Genomic DNA, 23584 nt, shown 5'->3' with positions numbered 1-23584 from the left:
TGGCCTAGGGACCAGCGGACACTTTACTGGATTGCCTGGCTCTATGTATTATCTCTGCGTAATGTTATATCTACTGCATATAAGTTATTATCACCTATAATATATGAGCAAAAAAACAATTGAATAATTTAATTTGGAAAAATTGGCTGGGTTGAGATCCTAAATGGTCGTAGAATGGCTGACAGATTAGGCTCCACTAAATTCACAGTATATGGGACCCAACAATACGTGCGGGGGCCAGTTATAAGCCCCCCACCCCTGCATATACACTCATATGCACATTTGGCAAGGGCTCCAACCAGTAGCCAAGTTTACCTTGTTCCTGATCACCACTTGGATCAGATCCGGACTGGTCAACTGGAAGAGTTTTGGGGTGAGAAGCAATGATGAAGGCTGCCATTGTGAGAAAAAAAACACCCTCTTGTGTACTGTTCCTTTAAAATGTAATGGATCGTAAAACGTGATTTGCAGAGTAGTTTATTTTAACAAAGTACGGGGGAAAAAAACATTGCTTGCTTTTCAACAGCACGCCCTGGAAAGAACACATTTACATGACAAGAAGAAGAAGCTGTGTAATCGCATCCAACAAATGATCTCATTTTGACCCTCGCACCAACTTTCCGATTAAGCACAAACAGGCACATTTTCAGATATTGATTCCAACTAATGTCTGATCCTAACAGGCATGATCTTATCGAGGCCCGAGTATAACAGAAGGAGTGTCACTGTTTAACACAATAGTTCTGGATAAGATCACAATCTCCTTTGTGTGCGATATTATCGTACAGCTACTATAGTAAAAGAAGTCATTATCATCAATGTATATTGGTAATTGAAGCTCTTTCTAAATAAATTGGAGTGTGACAAACCTTATTTTATTTAACTGCCTTGGTGAGGGCAAACATCTAGTACTGATTATTCCAGATACGAAACGTGCCTCAAAAAAATAAGGTGAAAAAAGGAGTTTCTTTGTACGTATAAATTCCCAACCAAAACTTGGGAACCACTTAACATGTTCCATATAAACCAAAGACAAAAATAATTACCTTTTTCAAACAATATTAATGTAAGTAATGGCACACCCTAAGCTATAGGTAGCCTGAGTAGTACATCCCTATGAGAAGTGTTGATAAAGATGAAGACTATCCTATCAGATAAAAACGCACAGGGCTAGCTTTTAAATCCCTATTCCCATAACGAACCGGAACTCGATCGTTCCATTCATAACAATAGCGGGCGTCTTGTTTGTATTTCTTCGGGAGAGGAGGTTGTGAGATCCCGGAGCCGAGCTGGGCATTTTACTTATATGCTACGTTTTATGCATTTCTAAAAATGCATTGTTCCTGTGAGTGAGGTTTTAATAAATCATAAATATTTTAAACTTTAACAGTGTTGCACGATTATATCAAATTTGCACAAGTACTCCAAGAGGCCAGAATCAGGCAGACAGATTAGCGAAGAAAGAGAGGTGCAGAAACGCTTCTCTTTCTTCTTGAATCCATCTGCATTATTTTAGCGTCTCGGAGTACTTCTGTAAAAGGACAGAGCCATGGAGAAAGCCATTTGCAGAAGTGCTTCTGGAGGCCTAGTTCACAGAGAAGTAGAGGAAGAAAGAAGACACAGGGAGAAGGGGATGAAGAAAGGAGACAGAAGAACAAGAAAAGGCAAGAAAATAAAAAAAGCCACAAGGAAACAGGGACATTGAAGCAGTCAGAGAGTGTGAATGAAAGTGTGAAAGAGAGAGAGAGAGAGTGAATGAGGGTCACAACAAATTTCATTTCAGATGGAATTGCATTTGAACCGAAAACGCAGGAAACAAAATTTGTTGTTCCAAAATAAATTGGCCAAAAATCATTTTGGTCCATTAAGTCTAATTATTATAATTAAATGATTTATATTAAGTAGTGCATTACACAACAATTTGGAAGAAAGGTATGGAGGGCAAGAGTAAAAAGGGTAAGTAAGGTACATGCAGTATATATTGATGTTAAAAAATAAATCTTTGAGATAGACATGGTATTTTACTTCTGTATTATCCATGTGCCTATAAACATATATAATACAAAAAAAAAACGGTAAGGTAGACATTCATAAAATATATATTGTTTTCATTTATCCTTACATAGGAATTGTAAATTTTACTATAATGTAATGCACTTTACTCAAATAAGGAATAGTTCTACTTTTATATCATAAACACTGAAACAGAGCTGGCCTTAAGTGTTCTGGCGCCCTGTGCGGACTACTCCTCTGGCGCCCCCAATCCCCCCAAAAAAGAAAGGAAAAAAATCTCCCCCCTCTGCCCCTTCTCACTATCTACCACCTCTGCCCATTCTCACTGCCTTCCTCCCTCTGCCCCATCTCACTATCTACTCCCCCTGCCCCTTCTTACTGCCCCCCTGCCCCTTTTCATTATCTTCCCCCTCTCCCTATCCTTACTTACCTTGTTGCCGGATTCCTGCGGTGGGAGCGGGAGGCGTCCATCTTCCCCCTCTGCCGCGGTGTGCGCTTCACAGCTGAGCGTCAGAATAATTCCGGCGCTCAGCATGAAACGCCGGCACCGCGGCGGAGTCACAGAGAGTGAGGGGTGCCGAGCGGTTGCTGAAAACTTCACGAGCGACCGCCCAGCGCCCCTGCCCGGGACTTAAATTAAAACACCGGGGTTTTTTTTGTTTTAACTTTATTTAACATTCTCCGTGTTAAATAAAGTTAAACATTTTAAAGTAAAAAAAAAACAAAACAAAACAAAAAAACCCTGATGTTTTCATTTATGTCCTGGGCAGACGCCCCTGTTGCCATGGCGCCCTGTGCGGACGCACAGGTCGCACACCCCTAAGGCCGGCCCTGCACTGAAACATTGGACTACTTGAACTAACAGACTGTGCTAGTAATGGGATGAAAGCTGACACTTTCCTTGCACTGTCACGCCATTTCCAGTGTCATTCATCTACATTGTGTTATCGAACTATAATAATGGGAGAAAACTACCAAGGCAGTAACATGTATTTCACTTCAATAGTATCTCTATTTCCCCTTTTGTTTGGCTTTGAATACATGTTTGTATTTCAAAATACTTTATTCATTAACCATATAGAGGTCCATCAAGAAGAAATTAATTATTATATATATATATATATATATATATATATTTATATATATATATATATATATATAGGTCTGTGTGCCTATTTGTTGTTATGATATTTTTTTTTAAATCAGTGATTCAAGAGAATTGTTAGGGAGTCTGAATCACATGTGAATATATATATATAGTTGGGATTACAGAGACACCGTTAAGTCCTTCACATCGTATTGTTCTGACATAAGAGACTGGAATTAGAAACATGTTCTCTATCACGATGTTTTCCTCTTATAGTGTTCTAAAGGCCAAGTTAGATCAATGATACAGGGGTTTACTCTTTCCACAGAACTAGATAAACTTGGCAGGACTTGTCTATTCATATGGAGAAATACCAACCGCATGAGCGTCTTTCTATTTAAAGCACATTATAAAAAAAAGGGGGGAAAGTGAAAAAATATATAGGAGAAAGGGTGCTGATATTAACCTCATCATGTACGGTTAAACATTTTGCAAGCCCCTTCTATAGCGCTGTTTCTTTTTTCTTCCCTGCATCTAATCACAGTATTACTATCACATAGCTTACAATAGCCCATTGAAGTATTCAGACTGAACTTATTCCCGGCGGTTTGCTTGTAGATCAAAGGAAACATGTGTAAAGCCACCCCAACGTCCCATAGCGTTATGTTAAACAAAAACAAGTTACACTATGGCCGTGATACAAAGAAGGAAGGTAAATACAAAGGGCCATTTATCAGAGGCTGACTGTAAAGGGGAAGTATTGAGTTACAGAACTTCCACAAAGTTTTCATGTGTTTAGAGCCTTTGATTCATTCTTAGGTACCTACGAAATCTATGCATTCCAGATCGTACCGTAAGCCAAGGTGATAATTCTGCTTCGGTATTTTATATGGAAGTCTTCAGGGCTTGTGGAAGCCTGACTGCTATTAAATCAAATATTAAAGGGGGATTTCTACTATTGTTTTCTTATTAATATCAGATTAAAAATACATTTTCACAAATATTGTGCCATTTTCTTTTTTTTAAAAAACAGTGCTTGTTTTTGCGTATTATAATATTTTGAGACGGTAGCATATTAGCCATTTGTATGAGTTACTGTTCTGTTATCTGAGCCCAATCTACTAGACAAACCCCTTTACTCCTTATTATACTGCCTGTGGGAATTAATAGAATGGCGCAGTCTTAATCATCTGGCTGACCAAATATGACAAAAGAAAGTCAATAGAGGAACTGACTTTATTAGCATTGCCATAAAGCATCAGTGTGGTGCATTAGCTGGGAAAGTCATAGAAACTATCATAGGACTGACAAAAATGGCAGCCTCCAGGTCTGCAAATAAAGAAAATGAGATAAAACCAGGTTTTTGTCAATGTTAATCTGCATTATGTATATTATGTATATAGCACTGTATATTATGCTCAAGGAGGAAAATATTTTTCTTCCACGGAACTTCCCATTTAAATTACAGACTTACGGGAGACATTCAAATGTTCTTGATTGCCTCCATATTGACAACACAGCAATAAGTGGAGATGAAAGCAGTATACAAAACCATATTTCTAGGGGTCAAGCATCAACTTTGGATCGGGACAAATTATACCCAACGATGCAAGGGACGGTCATACTTAAGTAACCCTACCTTTTTCTAGGTTCTTATAATTATAAGACTACAGGCAATACGTCGTGGTGGGTCATCATGCCATTAAAGGTCAATGAAACTAAACATTGTATTTCTTAACATCTGGTTCTCATGCCGTGTCTACTTGAACATAGTAGAATAATGGACTGTCAATTAAACATTTTACTTGTCATTCGTTATCTCTGTCTTTCATTTCCATTAAACTATAAACTGGTTTTGTTTTCTTGAGACTTTTGTGGTTATTAACATCAGCATCCCCTGAATTATATAAGATTGAACGTCAAGACCAATCTTCGCGATCTAGCAGCTTGGAGTAAGGAGCTTTTCTAACTAAAATCTTCAAAAATGTCATTTGTTAAGAGGTCTCACATCTGAAAAGTCATTTCAACGCACAAGACTGAGGATTAGTATATAAAAGAGCTATTAAACATTAAGAACTGATTGGATGATGCGTTCCCGTGACCCCTAAAAACGAACATGATGCAATCGGAGGAAATGAAGGGTACCGGGTCCATTATCCTCATACCGGGCTTCACAGCCACGGAATGCTAATATCAGACTAATATAAAACCAGATGGATCGTCAGATCACACATTTGCATAGCTGTTAGTTAAGAATGATTAAGATATCAAAAGCTTTTTGATCTTTATGCTTGAAATTAATAACATACTTCTCACCGTTTTCAGATTATTAATGCTGGAACCTGATATCTAAAATTAAGCTTAACGAAATCACATTAAACATTGTTTTCTTCACGTTCAAAAGGCAGCCCTGTTCTATTGCTAACACACCCGGAGACTCCGGGACAAATCCAGTTAGGGCAAATTTCCATGAACATAATCGTAGGTAGATAACATATATACAGTTTAAACATATGCACTTTTTTGCAATTCTGGAGTAATCACCATGGAAACCAATGGGATGCTCCTGCTAATTGCTCCATATTTATCACTTTGCACTGGTATAGCTATTGACAAATATGGCCTTACGGGATAAAGATACTCACCTGTTGCATAGCAGACCCCTCTTATCCTCTCTTATATATTTACTAAACAGTTGGCTTTTTTATTTTTTTATGTTTACAGTATATGGTCCCGCTTGTAATAAGAAAGAGGTGTTTGCTCTGCACCATCCTTTGAGACTAAAGAGTCGAAAAATACATAAATCCCGCAATAAATATAAATCACAGAAACTTTTAAGTACAAAAACTGTTTGTGTTAATATAGATTAGCGTACATGGAATCGACATACCAAAGTGCTGCTATCATTAGTCAGATCCATCTTGCCAGCAAATGGACCCCATGTCGTTCCAACAGGAAGCTGCTGTCGGCTCTGAATCTTGGGTTCGCCGTCTTTCTGGAAAACTTTCAACTCCCCTGCAGAGAAAGAAAACAAGACTTGCTGAATAGTCTCACTAATGGCATAGCAACGGCCACATCGAACCCTGCGTTCTACAGCCACTTATATCGCGCAAGTCCATGGCATTACAATAAATGGCGCCGCTGCACCTGTTCTACTGAGCTTAACACTAATTGCAACATTAGAAACTTCTTATGATCCTTGATCCCTAGCCAGAAATCATTTTTTTTTACATCAAATAACATTTTATCTCATTTGTAACTTTTCACGGGAATGCTTAATTGTCATGGGACACAAACGCAGACACCGATAGGCTGTTGGCGTTGAAAAAAATATGAAAGTTTCTGTGTTGCTTTAGTGTTAGAAAACTTTTGCTTAACTTGCTAAAGAGTTTTAATTAACCCCTTAAGGACAATGGGCGGTCCCTAAACCCATTGAAAACAATGCATTTTGAGCCCGTACATGTACAGGCTTTGTCATTAAGGGGTTAATATTTTGGGTCACAGAACCTTAAATTACACTTGCTTGAACAAGTCTAATTAAAAAAAAAAAAAAAAGACATATCGCACCCAAATTTACACGTACATTAAAAAATGGTCAATGTTTAGTTTTTTTTAAAATATCCAGCTACTTAAATGTTGGAAAAACCAATTTCGATTTCTAGCAGGGAGACGACTTGGGTGAAGACTTTTTTAGAGATGTTATAGGATATCCATGTCTTTCCATGAGCACTACAAGAAACCTCACGCAGTGCTGAGTGACAGCCTGGATTGAGGTGACGTGGTGCCTTTTCAATCAGAAATTCAACACCCTGCCCATGCAGACATTCCCCCAAGACACTAAGAACCAATAAAGATACCACCGATTTGTAGATGTAATAAAAAGCCCCACTGCGCTCTCCTAGACATATGACAAACCCGCGGGCCAGATAAGGTTTAAGGGCAGACTAGATGGGCCAAATCGTTCTGATGTGCTGTCACTGCCAATTCTATGGCCAAAAAATTATTTCATATCTAAATCTAGAAAAAAAACAGGGTTCCGTTATTTTTCTGAAATCAATTCCATTCATTGTTTAAAGTCTGAAAGAAAGTAATATTTTATGGAAACCCAACTGTGTACGGAGGAGATTAAACCACCTAATAAAAGACAAGAGACTTGATAACATGAGTGGCTGACATCATTCAAAGCTCAGTTATCTCTTCCATTCCCGTCTCCTTGTTCTTTGGGTACAAGTAAGCGAATGTGATTTCATCAGTGAAATGTCCAAACTTACATGTGTGATTCTCCGTAGTTTATAATTTGGCTGGGGGTAAGTTTACGTTACGGGGTATTGTTTGGCTAATTATCCTGGTGATTATCTGTTCATGTCAGCTTAGGATATGATCACAACCGAGCGCTGCATTTTTCTGCAGTGACTGCATGCATTGACAGACATCGGTCTGTCTCTTAGAAAATGGGTTTGTGTTTCAGTGCTTAGCAGGCGCTGCTCCGCCATTGTGAAGTTTCCTCAAGAAAAGGAAGAAAAGCCCAAGGGTTTATTTATGCATCGCTGTAGGTAAAACGGGTGAGGTTTTGGAGGAAATGGACCATGAATAGGAACATGGACCGAGCCTCCAAACCTCTGGCGTAATGAGCTGTGACCTCTGCGTTTCTGCTTTCCCTAGCGAGTGCTGAAGTTTCCGGAACAACCCATACAGTTTATTGGGGTTCTCGCCACTGAGTACACGTCACATTACAGATCCCTTGACAAGGGTTGGTTGCTTTTGAAGTATTGTCTTTTTCATGTAACTCAGTTTGAGTTACTTAAGCTACACTAGTGATGACCCAAAAATAATTTTGTAGCGAGGTGCATTTTTCGCAAGTCAGCCCTGTTAATACATCAATGTAAGCCAGTAAGTAAACCTCACACCGGGAAAAAACATTTAATTCTATATTCAAACTGGCTTTGTGGCCAGTGGGCTGGCAGCCAGTATGGCCACATACTTACTGGTACTCCTGCTCCAGGGATAAATTGGGCCTTGCAGTGCGTGGACACCGAATGGAAACGCACAGTTACTGCAAAAGTATATAGCAGCCACCAACCAGTGACCGCACATATATCATTTGGTGGCTGCTGGCCTTAAAGTGCCAGGGCACGTTAATTATCCCCAGTCTGGCCCTGGACCCAAACAATGCAAGACAGAGATGGGAATTGGCTAATGCAGCTTTGGCCTAGGCCACAATATGCCACTGCTCAATGCACACTTACAGTGCAGGATTTAGTAACTGAGATCTACATAAAACTTGGACCACTGGTGTGACAAAAGGACTGGGTTGGGAACCACTGGCCTACATGATGAAACAAAATAATAATAAGAAAACTAGTAATTTTTAACCGTAGAAATTGTGGATTTTAGAGTTTAATATCTACTAACCTTTGGGGAACGTACACTTTTTATCTAACATATCACAAATTCCAAAACTGTGGGCAAAATCCTGGTTGAGATTCCATTTCTAATGTTATTTTACAGAACTACAGTAATGGTAATACATTTTTAATGATTGTTAGGTTCCATGAGATAAAGAAATGGAAACAGTAAATAATAAACAGAAAATATAGTGTTAAGTAATCATTTTTTTTACCTCTCCTTTGTAGATTGTGGTTACTAATATCAAAGAATAAAATACTTTTCAATTTCATCTTGTGCAACAGTAAAACTGATGTTTTTACATATAAAAAAGCGACAGGGCCTGTGGACATGACAGATTTATCCGATAGCGCTGGAATCATGAAAATCTTTGAAAACCTTTATAAAATATAATTCAGTTTTCCTTTCTGACAGTGACATTTTTCATTTGAAAAGGGTTCAGCCTCCGTCATACAGTGACTTCTTATCTCTACCTGTGGATTTACAAGCGTCCTCTCTTTAAATGGGTTAAGAAGTAGAAACTTTAGAGCAGATAGTCCCAGATACGCACAGAGAAAAATAAATTTAAAGTACAAACTATATAACAAACAACAACAACCTGGTTTGATAAAATAAGGCTAAGCTATAAATATGTGACTGTACAGAGATTGCAAATGCATTTTTGCGAACCAATGAATATTGCAAATGGGTAGGCATGAAAATACTGATTCGTTGCACCATATTGTGTAATTTTACCAATATGAAAAGCTGTTCAAAAGGCAGGGTTCAAGGAGCTCTGTCCAGGCCCAGATCATTCCTCAAGGGCCCACAGGGGCCACCAATGTGTCCAACAGCATGTGTGCTTATGTTTAACTTGCTTCGACAGAAACCTACCTGTCGAATAATTAGAGTTCTACGACTTCAAAGCTTACATAGACGTCATCAGATGCTGAGATGGAGGTGGGGGAGACTGAGATGAAGGTAGGCAGAGAGAGAAGGGGATTAGATGGAGGTAGGCAAAGAGAGGAGATGGCTAAGATCGAGGAAGGTGAAGAGAGGGATAGTGGAGATGGTGCAGGTGTTGAATGACTAAGGCTGGAAGATTTCCATGTAAGAGGAGTCGCACACCCCTTCAGTTTAAGGCTCAGCAGTCACATGTAAGGACCTGGATGATTTAAGAACCTGTGGACTTTGGGGAGGGGGTAACAACAGGCTTTCCTAGGGCCCCAATAATAACAGAGATAGCCCTGTCAGGAACCCTACTCTAACATAAACATCTTATACGTCTATCTAGATAGGACAATGTTTGGAAAGAGCACTTGGATGTATCCACTGGTCTAATTAATTAGTGGTCAAAGATAGCACTGTTAGTATTGCCGGCAGCTTATCTTATTATGTTGGTTTTGCAAACTTTAGATTCTGTTATTAATCAAAGACTTATGATAGCTATGAAACACAAAAAAAACAATGAGTCATTACATTGCACAGAATCACATCTGTTAAGATACAATTTCACCCTAATGGATGCAGTGACCAGATTGCAGATAACCCATTCATGATCAAAAATCTCTTCAAGCTTTCCCTATCTATGTGTTTGTAGCAAATGTCTTGCGCTATTAAAACAGCTTGATATATTGATACAACACAAGTAATACAATCGCTATCATTATAGTGTATAGGCAGGATCATACCATAGTTATGTGTTATTCAGTGCAACAAATGTACAATTATAACTTGAGTGTCCTGATGGACAAAGGTCATGTCAATGGGTCTCCTGCTCCACTGTCCAAAAATGGGGAGGATATCTCAAGTGAAAGCGCTAGTTCTCGGCAGGTATGAAAATGCTAGTAGAAATAAACAAAGGTCCTTGAACTTGTTAATATACAAGGTTACTCAGGCCCATCAGATGTTCGTGATGTCAACCGTTTCCATTAAATACTTCATTACAACATTGGGGGGAAAAAATGAGTAGCTATTATTATCCTTTAATTTTCCTGATAAAACTAGCCCTCCAAGTGCAAAAAAGTGACAGCAACATTGGTGAGTGTTTCGGAACATACAGATAAGTAAAGCCATCTCGGGAATACAGCAGGCAATGCTGCATGATCCTGGCTTAGTAGGATAGCTGGTGGGCAGAAGCAGCCAGGCTGTCATGGATTGGCAGTGGCACTAAAACTGTCAGCTGCGTCAGGGCTGCCGAAGGCTGCGTATAAGTAATTAAACCGTCTGGAAAGCAAAGCTACTTTAAGAAAAAAGAAAGACATTGAACAATGCTAAATACAGTGATTGCAGAGCTCAGGTAAGATTCCTAATGGCACTCGGCAGGGTACCCGAATTACAGCCTCATACCTAATACCTTTCTGCAAGAGGTGAAGGGTGCAGCGGGTATGCGTAGCCTTATACTTATTGATGTGGCTTACAGCTGTCACCCAACATTGGCAGTAGCTTAGTTTGCCTTATCACAAATGGCAGTGGTAATATTTAAATAACACAACATGTTTTAGAAGTTTAAAAATCACTAGTTAAACAAGGAAATGTGATACTGGCTTTAATAAGTAAATTTTATAAAGACTCAGTATTAAAAATTAGCTGTTATAGGTTATCTATCCAGGGCCAGGAGCCACAAGATGAGAGGCACACTTGAACCGCAGAGCAGCAATGTCCTGGTGGACTCTTTGATTCCAGAAGTAGATGTGAAGTCACGTGAGGCAGGATCTCCGATCCTACCCCAGGCACCAGCTGCCCTTCTTATTATTATTATATACATTAATTACCTGTAGAGATGCGCTAGACTATAGGACTCTTAACTTGGGAAATTACACTTAGTCAATTATTGAATAAGTAACATCTATTCACAGCACCACCATGACCCCGGATCCGAGCTTTACAGCCACTGTGCTCGAAAAATGCATGCAAATAAATTGGAAATTTGGTAGATGCCCAAAGGCATGTGTAGTACAATGTAATTTGTTTCTTTACAGTCTATGTAAAGTAAGACAAATAGAAAAAAAATTATAATAAAATGCACCGTGTGTTATCTAAAGTAAAGGTAGCATCTGCACGTTAGATAAAGGATTCTGTTTATGCTGCTTTTATTCCTCTTGAAACAATGTACAGTTAGTTCAACAAAATATATTATTACTCTCATTTGGCAGAGTTAGGCTGACTTATTGGAAAGCCTTTTTTCAATTTTACTACCTCGATGCTCAAGCCTCAGACAGAAAACACACTAAAGTATGCTTTGAAACATAAACTTGAAATATGACATTTTCTAGTCAAGTACGCCGGTCAAACCCTGATAAATCAGGCTGGCCAAGTAGTGATCTTATCCTTTCTGACTCTCAAATAAATCCAGCCTTGTAAGTTCATGTTGTTGGAAGTTGTCACTAAATGAAATTGTGACCTTATCCGATGTGTGAACTTATCCTGCAGACAGCCACATTTATTGTAAAGATTACAGAATGGAAGAAAAAAAAATACTACGGATAATTGTGATCTCACCCATTTGCAATGGTAACGGATGACAAATTTGTGATGTTTCATTAATGATGCTCGGCTCATCGGTAACCATTCAGGGGAAGAATGTTCATGACAGGTTAGAGAGGGTCTGTATTAAAAAAAAAAGTATGAAATGGGTTGAGTATCCTTTTTTTACAAAATGCTTGGGACTAGAAGTATTTCGGATAGGGGATAATTTGGGTAATAGTAGTGGATCGAAAGATACAATTCGCTTCAAAGATCTGTATTAAAAAAATATTAATTGTACTCTCTAGTATGATGAGAAAAAACATTAGCGGATCTCTCATTATATTATATCATCAAAAGTGTAAGAACCTTTTGGATGCTTTCTAGGTTTCATTGGCAACAATTTGTCACATGGCAATAAAATGTTCCTGACAAAAATATAACATTTTGCTTTAAAGCGTTAATTCTAGGAAGGATTTTGGCATTTAATAGCAATCAGGTGAAACAGCGTCTTCCACACAAAGGCTTATAATTTACATTGTGTATAAAATAGAAACCCAGGTTCTAGGGGCCCAACATCCAATATCCTTTTCTTTTAGAATGTTTTCATGGCCTGGCATTTAAAACTTACAACTCACTTAAAAAAAAAAGAATTCTAGTTATATGGTGTACAATCCTTTTTTGCACCAGCTCCCAAATTTGTCCTTTGCATCTTTATTCTTCTTCTTGCCTCGTCTTTTCTCGCACAAATGCACATGATACTGAAATGCCAGGGACTTGGCAAGAGCAGGTTGATGATATGACTGAAGAGGGTTTTGCTGATAAGATCATCATCTGCTGCAGGACTCAAGGGCTTGATTCTTTCCTCGGAAGAGGTGCAGCCACCCCTGATAAATGTCCCTTTGTGTGAAGATCTCTTCTGATACATGCAAAAACATTTTGTCCTCCCATCTGTTGGTTTTGTTATATGCTCAGGATAAATATCACACAGTCCAATGCTTTTTTTGTGAAGAGCATCTCAAAAAGCCACTAAAAATGCTATGGGTATAAATTGCACACCGTGTTCTTATTTTTTTTAATGAGAATTTGAATGAATTGGCAAACTGATCTAGAAGTGGGGCAAGGCTTAACCTATAATGTCCCTAAGTTTGTTTTGGGAGACTAATTATTTTGCAGGGTAAAAAGAGCAAAATAGGGTAATTAAGTGAACAATCAAATACGTCTTGAGAATACTTGGGAACCTGCCCACCATGCCCAGGCTCCATTCATTACTGCCTACTCCATGTCTACCACCAACAACTTCTACCCTAAGCAAGCCTGCCTCCTGATCCCAGCCAACCCAGGTATTGATTGAGAGAACAGAACAGGTGGAAACTTGGGCTAGATATGCAAACAGTATTTGGTACCTAGACAGGCATACCTGGGGACGTTTCGGGGGGCTTTGCTGCTTTTTAAGTTCCTAAGTTGATTGACATGCCAGGGATGGTTCTTCTAAACCAGAAGGAACTAATTGTAGATTCTCAGGGTTATAATAACACAAGGGGTAGAGTTGAAAGGGGGACAGGTATGGCTAATCCCTGTCAAGACATCAAAAGGCTGCTCTAGGAGCCAGAGAGTCAGCAGTCTGGAGAGTTATCAGCTCTGTAAATGAACTGTCCCCCAGACTCTTTTCCTCCATAAGGGGTGCATAAGACCCAAATGTACTGATGCACAGAAGGATGCATGTTATAACTTCACCAAGAAACCTCTAGATTGTAAGATTTGAGAAGGGCCCCTCTTACCTGTTGTTTCTGTTCTATACTACTTGTTATGTCCTGTTCAACCCTCGTACAAGTTGTGGAAAATGATGGTGCTATATAAATCAATAAATAATAGCCATAATAATAAAACATTTGTATTTTGCCTTACTTGTAATTTGGTGCGTCAATCGTAATGAGCACTTTATAAAGAAGCATAAAATACTGCTTACTATAACAACGCTGCAATATCTTACTTAATGTGAATACACATATTTAATTACACAAATTACCAAAAGAAAAAAAAAATCACGCATCAGATTCCAGTTGAACAGGTTAAACAAATCGCACACACCTGAAAATCCCTTGGTACATAATAAAATCTTGGGTATCTCACCAATCTCTGAATGGCCTCTAAATTATCGACAGGTCAACTACTTTCTTACAAGTAACCAGCAAGAATAATCTATTGCAGGCTATACGCTTGCAATAAAAAAATTAATCTGCTCTGAAATATTTTTCTGCCAAACTCTAAGTAGCACCGCGGTGAAGATTAATGATCTACCTCTGTGTAGCTAAACAGATTTGATTCCTGATGGTAAATCTTGAAGTTCAATAAAAATAAGGTTGTTCAAACTCAGTTCTTTTGTAGTAATGAACATTAAAAAAAAAGAAAAGAACATAAATTGGAATGCTAAAAATGTTCTTCTTTTGAAAATAATAATACGTTCTGGTGGGAAGGGGGTTGTTTAAGTAGGAATGATATTTTAAAGATACAACCCTGGTTGCCTGTGTTGACCCCAGGTAGAGGATTCCTGAGACCTGACCAAGTTCATACTCACATCTGGAGATCCAAATACCCCGGAGGTATTATAATATGATTACCAAGTATTATTAAATAATAATAATCAAATAAATAATAGAATAATAGATTGTATTTTTTATATTTCTACTTTTGGACAAATTCTCTTCCACGTTTGACAGCATTGTTTTATATTATTAAATTGTTTATATTAAAAAACCACACACACACACACAACAGCCTTCCTCTGCCCTACCATTTCTTTGTGTGTAGAATGCTTGGCGAGACACCTGAGCCTCTTTTGCTTTTGGCACACTAGACATTCAGGCAGTTTAACAAGCGCACAAAGGTTCCGGAGGGATTAGAATGCAGTGAAAGCATGCGCAACATCATGTGTACATGCACAGAACATCCACCAGTTCTCGCTAATACAAGTCGGGAGACAGGTTTTCTAAGCAAAACACGGATTGTGTCTAAAAACAATGCCTTACAAAGCGTGTGTGTTACCGACACTTTAAGGACACTGTCCTCCTAACAAACGTTATGTTGGATGGACAATCGTGATTACTGGTACGTCTCCCAGCGATACGTTCCGGCCATGCATAATGCCAGTAGGGCAACATTTCTGCCCCGACAATTTGAATAGGATTAGGCATACATCCCTTTTGAATGCTAAATGCCCAAACCCTTTCCCGAAATAACTCTTCAATCGTGTAAAATCATTAATATCTTTTGCTGGGAAGTTGGAAGTGGAACATCACCTTTAAAAGACCACGTGAAACTCTTACGAGCATGAATTATGCCGTAAATGACTCATATACAGCATATTGTACAGTATATGTCTCACGATTGTGAGCTTGCGAGCCGGGCTCTCTCCACCTAATGTATCGGTTTGTCTTAGTCTGTCAATTCTCGTCTTGTCAGACCCCTTGAATTTATGTATTGTATTAAGCGCTGCATAAACTGTTGGCGCTATATAAAAAAAAGATAATAATAATAATAAAAAGGGTGTGATATTTCATGATTAAGAACATCCCTATAATATACTTCATAAAGTCACTTGAATGACAGATGCAGAATATTTATTTCACAAGCTTTTGGTATTCAACACCATTGCCAATTCTGCCGATTCATTAATTTAGCGAAATTATAATCAAGAGATTGAATAAGGCATATATCTGGAATTTAAAAATGCATTTTTTTGAACATTGTAACCAAACTTTATGAAAAAGATACATCTGAAGGTATAGAAAATTAAGATAGGAGTCAGGACTGAAAATAGGAATGACGACGTATGGTGAAAAATACTGTATTTTTTTTTTATCCTGTAAATGGTTCCAATTGCGAAAAAGAAGAAGAAAATATGATAGAAAATGCTACAGTTGAAGGAGAAATGTCACAGCAGTTTGATAAGGGAGCGATGAACTTTTTTCCCCTGGTGAGATTATCAAGGAGAAGTGAAAAATACATCATTTATAACCCGGAGTTCCAGCATTATCTCTGGGTGAGACACTTGTTTTAAAACACACAGGACCTTTTTTCTCCAGGACTAAAGCTCTCTGTGAGGCTCAGGCTTCTTTTTCAATCATGAAAGAAAGTTGACACAAACGCGGCCAAAGTTTCCAGGCAACCACGCAATGGGTGGCAAGAAGGCCATTTGTCTACCCTCCAGGTCACCGCAAGCTCAAACGTACAGAAGGAACTGATGAACAGCGTTAGTCTCTTTGATCTCTGATAATATCTTACATCGGCAAAAAGGAATACTAAACATTCTATGCTAAACAGACGTCAGGCTTGCTCCACGGTAACTTAAATTATCCTGGAATTAAAATAAATTCTACGTATAAGAATACGAGTTTAATCATATACTGAAATGTACACGGTTTTGCATTTTTTTGGTCTTGGCAGTGCGACTTCTGATCAGCTTCCTTCAGCCACGTTGTCGGCTGGATAATACTCAGCATGGCCTTCATCGTGATTCAGTTGTTAGCCAGGGGATTCTTTAGCCACAAGTTAATTATATCACTATTTATACCCCGCATCTTATTGTCCAGGTTCATAAAAAACTTTATAATGAGGTTCATTCATAGTCATTTCCCAGACGCAAACTGAGGAAAAGTAAAAAAAAACATGTGCACGAGAAATATAGACAGATCTCTTACTGTTTGATATAACTTATGATGTTTGTTATATTTAAGTCCACCTTTATGATTTATTTAATCTGTGTGGACCAGGCTTGCCATATGAGCAGAATAGGCAAATAACTGTTCCCTTCCTATATTAAGATGGGGGTATAGTTTGCCCTGGGTGCTATACACCCTACGACTGGTACTTAAGGACTACCTGCCGAGATGAAATTTTGGTCCACAGAGAAGCCACACTAGAACAGATCAACAAAAAGAGAATGGACTTTCCTGAGAAGCCCTTTACATATCTGATTAACCACGAATGCAGAGATTTGAAGAGCTGTGATACATTAAAACCAGGGACATTTTGTGAAAAATTGATGCTGGAGAATGCTAGGAATGTCCTAGGAAATGAAGAAGAGCCAGTCAATAGAAGAATGATACATCAACGCATCTATTCAACAAAGCCTGGTTTGTTATATACTGTACACACACACATATATATATGTATATATATATATATATATACAGTATATAAGTTGCAATGTCTGGCCATAGAAGAAAAAACTAAACTAATGAAGGTAAGACTAAGATTACAACAACTTCTAGCCCGTATTTTTAGTACGGAACATAAGTATAGAACAGATAATTATAATTAATTATAACTAATTACAATATTATCATATGACATCTATGCTAAGTTTATCTGACATGTTCGATGAGATCAGAGCTAATTTAAAAATATATTTAATGATGAAATGTTCTTAAAATGAATTCGGCAAATTGACTATCCTTCCGCTCATTATTTGTGCGCTTTTAACGTGTTTTAGTTAAAGGATGGCTATTTTCTAGACATTATGTTTCTATTAATGTACGGTATTTAAAATGAATTAGAAGCAAACATTCTGTTCTAAATGCCTGTACTATTTTGCATTTTGACCAGAATGCATTGTTCCTCTATCAAGAATTTTCAATACGGTGGAATTCACAACATAGTCTATATACAAAATGAAGAAAATTTGGTGCTCTACTGAAGCATTTAATTGTGTGTCTCTTGGCTTCGGTGTACCAACATGCTTTGCAACGGTTCTGGCCTCTGTGTGTCACAAGCTCTGTATGTACAACTCAGATCCCAGACATTTTTTAATGAGAGGTATGGACTCTGGTAAATCATGAGATGGTTTAAATCCTGATTAAAATTCCACATCAAGCTTAAGATACGCGATGGAAAACTTTCATACAATCGTCATACCCGCAATCATAAAAAGAGCGAAGGCAAGGACCGGTGTACAGCCTTCCAAGCTAATTAACGGTGATGTGAGTATTAGTACCGCTACCAAGTGCTTAACCTTTTGATTGCCAAAGCATTGCAATGCCAATTAAAATAGTTTTATAAAACCAAAGTTTATTGTAAGTTGCTCATGGAATTTTGCAGCACTATGAACTTGTTTCTCAATATTACCCCAAACTCTCTTAAAGCTACTGGCATAACGGGGGGCTCCCCATGGCATCCACAGGCCCCCTGCCCAACACCAGCACCGCCAGCGCTCTATCCCAGCATTTCTCAGCTCGGTAAGGGTATAAGAGTGACCAATGCAAGGAAATTCAAGGAAACGCAACTAACTTGGGAAATAATAAATATCAGTATTAGCTTTACTTCCTGGTGACGGAAGACTGGGAAAAAAATCTTGAAAAGAAGCAGAAATCTGCTGTGGATTCTCCGTGGATGCATCCGGTACTGTAACACAGGTTACTAGAAATCATTTTTCTTTCTACTCATACAGCTGATTCTAGTCAGTACCGTAGACTTGGCAATAAAATAATTCGCAGTAACATGTGAGTAGTGTCTATTAACACATAAGGGGCCACTCCAGAAACCTGAGTTTCCTTAAATGATCTCTTGGACGTATCATAAATCTTCCTCTTCTGATATAGTTAAGCTACGGAAATTATACTAGTTTAGCTTGCCAATGTGGTCTGTTCACTGAACAGTTGCTCATAGATGAGTTAATTATGGGTGATTTACAGTGAATTGGTCAATTAGACATAACTTTTTGCAGAAGAAACTCATCAAGGGTGGCCATTCATAACACATATTTAATATAAAAAGTGAAATGTATCCCCTCTAGATTGTTAGCTTGTGAGCAGGACATCTGCAAAATGATTTCATTTTTTTTTCTTTCATAATCAAGAGCTGGACAATTGTAACATACGTAGCAAACAGGTGTATCCGGAAATTCAGCATGAAATAAAAAAATGACCACCGTTAGTTGCTATATTATAGGTTAGTGATGTACATCATTTCTTAGACCTTAGAAGGTCTGAGTTTTGAATGCACTCAATGTATGATACAGTAAATGGGAGTATGGCATGGGAGAAACAATCCAGTCCTCTTACATCTAAACTTTTTGTTATCATTACCAAGCTTGGAAAGGGTGAACTTGCTAATGAGCTTCAGCCAACTAAATGGCAAAGCTCAACTACACACTCGAGGTAGCAGCAAGTCCAGTTGTCTTGTGTAGCATCCCCAACAGGAATGATAAGACGTTTCACGGTATAAACTCTGCAGGCCATCTCCATATAGATAAACAGCATGAAGCAGGGAGTTATATGCATCTGATGGTTCCCCGCTGGTCAGCTGCATCCCCTGACCATCAACATTATTGTCTGGGATTTCATTTCTAGCACAGATCCAATGTAGAAGAGTAAGAGAAACTCCTGGTCAACAAGGACTGTTCTACAGTTACCCAACCCCACCGGGACAGGATTGGAGACACAGAGTAGGATGCAAATTATCTAAAAAAATATATGATTCAGGGTTGGTGCAAATTGTATATCATGTAGAAAATCCTCTGGACATCACTTATCTAACAAGTAAAAACCTGGAAAAAATGGAACAGCAACTCCGGAAGCTCTTGATCATCCCTTTAAATATAATGACAATTTATATATATTGCACATCCCCTAAACTGACATTTTATTCTACACACCAGAAGTAGCTTATAAGTGCTGAATTTCCCAAACGCTAAAGAACACAGTACTTTAGAGCTCTGCTTATTCAGGAGTATTATGTTCCGCAGGGAATGTGCTTTTTGTCCAGTTCATTTCTTTGTCCCACCACCAGCATGTTATTTTAGATTTTTGTTAGGCCCTAATTATGTTTGTGCCTAAAATTGTCTGAGATTTTCATCTGTCTCTGGAAATTAGGGTAGGATAGGGAGCAGCATTTGGTCCCATGCAATCGTGCCCATTCCTCTGTCCTTCCAAACATCTTGGGGGCTGCCCCCTCCCTATGCATGGGTAGCCCTGTCTCCTTAACTTGAACAAATCCCCTTCTTGTCTCCTATAAAGAGAAGGAAATGGAAAGCTCTGTCTACAGTACATTTTTACATTTGTTTAAATGTCCCGAAAGCTTTTATATGTATACTGTCATTTATACTGTGCGTGTCTTAGAGCTGTTTATCCTACTTTATATATAAATATTCTAACCTAATTATGACTTCACTTATACCATAAAATATTTAAAAATCCACATCAAATGACTACCATCCCTATGCATGGAAATTTCCCTTGATACAAATTAGGAAGCCATGGTTAACAGTCTAAACTTGCATCATTAAGAATTTTAATGAATCACATGGGAGCAATTACAGTTACCGGTTTTTAAAATGCAAACTTTACAGCTCTCTCTATATATGCAACGCTTTGGGGAGAACTTCATGAATTCTTCCTTAAAAACCAAGATCAAGCCTTTAGGCGCTAGAGAGTTGCCTTTATTGGCATGTACAGGGTTAAAGGCTGGTATTATGACACCACTATACCATTTCAGTCTATTATAAAGATTTCCCAAATGGTACCAGGACTTTCAATTTTTGAGGTTTCCCAGTGCTTACATGATCCTCTAGCTGGGATTCGGGGGAAGACATTGATGTCCTCCATCCACAACCCTTGCCAGACTGTCCCTAAAGGCAACAGGGTGGTTGACCTAAGACGGTGGCCCTGCTGCTAATCATTATTAAAACAATAACAGAATTTGGCTATTCACACAAGATCAGCATAATGGTCCCAATACGTAAAAGGGTTAAAACAATTATTAGTTATTAACAAAACATTATTATTACATTATGGTATATTTACTGTCTACCCTCACCCCATAGACACTTAGGTCTTTTAGGATTCTGTCCTATAGTAAGATGACATCTGGGCACTTGAGTGTTACAGGTAATTTAGTCAGTAAGAGAATGTTACGCTTGGCTTTTCTTTTTAACAAGAGATGCCTGAAAGTTACCACCAAAGTACTCAAAGTAACGGGATCTTGACCTGGTGTCATCCTTCAAGACATTTTTATTTGGACTCACTTTGACTGCTCATCAGCATTTCCCTAGAGGTCCTCTGAGTTGACTTTATTCTTGATGCAGATGTGTAGCTTAAGACCCAAATCAGATAAAACGTATTTACATATTTATAAAGCTTCTTATAAAAAATCTCGTTCCTGCCGCCGCTCCTATATATAGTTCTTTCAGTGTATTTTGCGTTGCACACGCACTCCGGTGTTCCGTTCCCTACCGATTTATGGCATAACATGATTTCAATGTAAATGCCGTTCTTCTTCGTATAATCACGCCAGTTCAGGAACCCTTTTTTTTTTTTTGCTGGGATAGCTAAAATCTAAACACACTCGAGCAGTGGGCTACACTGGAGTAAGATTCCCTCGAAAAAGGGAAGAAAAAAAAAAGTAAAAAAAATCCTAACACAACAATACCAATGAAAAAAAAAAATTTGAACAGTTTCTGCAGAAAGATGGTCTGTCTCCAAATCCTTGTGCCCTATCAGACAAATTAAAGCAAATCAAGCATGAAATGAAGCAGAAGAGCCCCGAGATAAGGCTCCTTTAAGTCGTTTACAGATTAGTATAGAGAGAGGTGCATCTGGTTTCTGGCAGGGGAAGAGGCCGGTTTCTCATCTCACAATAGAAGTCTCTGTATAGGATTACCTCTCTTGTCAATGACAAGGGAAAAGGCGCCTGCAAAATGTCTCTAACTAACTTCTTAATGTTCCCATCTACGGGGCCCCTTATTTAAGTATTAACCGTTACATGGACGGAAATAAACGTTGATAAAAATAAATTATATATAGATAAAAAAAAAAATAATAAAAAATAAACAGAAAAATACAATAAGACACCCGCCTGATTTATGAACTGGTTAAGTGCTGATAAAATGGCAGTGGTTTTGCTCACAGCAGATGAGTCCTGCTCTTATCGGGGGGAAAAAAGGGCTTTGCGCTTCTCAAATCTGCAGATAAGTTTCCAACTGGAATTAGTGACGCAGTCGGACACACTGTGCGGTGCTGGTTGGACTGGTACTTGAACAGAAGCTAAAGGATGCTGTTGTGTTATCTGATGGGATGTTGCTGATGTAAAACGAGAGCCAATTTTTAATTGAAATTGGCATCCCTTTCGTGGATTGGAGGCTGGACTGGTTCTTCACTAAAGAGCGCACACAGGATTTACATCTTATCTGTTAAAATTCGGCAGCTACAAATTGGAGGACTTTTATGTGGAATAAGTGAATTTGCCGGTGCTTTGGGTCCCGTTTGTTGCTCTCGGTAGATCTGGCACGGTTATATCTACCTTGGAAATAAGGACAGAGATTGCTGGTAGAACTGCTGATTCTTCCATTATTGTGATGTGATTTGCTGTAACAGGTTGAAGCTAAATAATAACAGACTGGAGCAGAAATCACCTGATCCTTATACAAGATTGTGATTGGGTTTTTTTTAACCATTCAAACCCTGGAATGTGCTTTACTCATAGGGTTAAGCATTTTGTTTGTTTGTTTTAAACGCAATGCTTTTCTTATTTTTTCTACAGATAAAATCCTGGTTCATGAGCCATGAAAACATCTCTGGAAAGAAAGGGTTAAATGAAAAGACATTTAAATTGTACAGCCAGGCTAGGAGGAATCCATCGGTTATGATCTTCGGATGCAGATGTGTTTGGGTCTATGGAACTGACAGATTGGAAAATCAACCCTTTAAGTGCCAACGTAGCATTGGCATTTCAAGAGCTGCGTACATTGTCAGTGTAGATATTCAGAGCTACGGCTATTGTGCTCCAGGTTTATATCGCTGGCATATCCAGGTTACATAGCTGTGCATCGGCTGTGACATAAGACTTTCCTGTTTCATACAAATTAGATGTAGACAAGGGTGTGATAGTGATAAGCATATTAATACAATGTTGGCTGGAACTAAAAACATAAGTAAATGGATCTCCTGGAACTGAGTTGTCCCTCTTTTAACTTAAGCTATATACACACGTAGGTCCTACAACACATGTTAAGGTTCCAAGGCAGTTTTTCCCTTTGTGCCAGACTAAGCCTTTACATATTTACAAACTAGGACCTATGCCAATCTTACTTAAAGTCTAATTAAGATTCCATTCAAAAAGTTAACGGCCCTAATATTTAGCATCACACTGACTGGAAACATGGCCTGTCTGGGAAAGACATCCTAACACAAGGACATCTTTTTCCAGTCTAACCAACTGAACCCACCATGCCTGGCCCAAGGAGGTAAAGAGATCACAAGTGGTATTTTTGAGCGCAAAGCCATCAAATACAGGATTGTTTAATTAAAACAACTATAGATTACCCCTCGTGCTCCAGACTCCCTGGTGTCTAGTGGGGGCAGCCGGTAGACATCTCCGTGATGCGCATAGAAAATCTCTGCTATGATGGCGCACCAGAAGGTCATGTCATGCCGGTGCTCCGTCACAGAAGTCCCAGAGGAAGTGCCGGGCTGCAGGGGAGGTTGTCATCAAGCAGACGTCCGGCGGCTGCCAGAGAAGAGGGTCCAGGTCCCCTGCAGCACTGTGGGGGATCTGGATCTTAGTCTTATAGTCATGTATAAGCACTTGCTCTGAAAAAGACCTTGTCTTATATTCGAGCAAATATGATAATAATGGGGC

The 23584-nt window shown here is 38.6% G+C and overlaps 1 protein-coding gene across 1 annotated transcript in view; it reads right to left on the bottom strand.

Annotated features, from left to right (window-relative positions):
• Positions 1 to 23584, bottom strand: part of ZFPM2 (zinc finger protein, FOG family member 2) — a 174297-nt gene that overhangs the window by 88353 nt on the left and 62360 nt on the right. The window contains exon 4 of the mRNA XM_053468333.1: positions 5991 to 6115. Within this exon, the coding sequence (XP_053324308.1) occupies positions 5991 to 6115 (125 nt within the window). The remainder of the gene's footprint in view (positions 1 to 5990; positions 6116 to 23584) is intronic.

This window comes from Spea bombifrons, chromosome 5, assembly GCF_027358695.1.
Source record: "Spea bombifrons isolate aSpeBom1 chromosome 5, aSpeBom1.2.pri, whole genome shotgun sequence".
Taxonomy (NCBI): domain Eukaryota; kingdom Metazoa; phylum Chordata; class Amphibia; order Anura; family Pelobatidae; genus Spea; species Spea bombifrons.
This window is presented reverse-complemented; position numbering and strand designations above follow the sequence as displayed.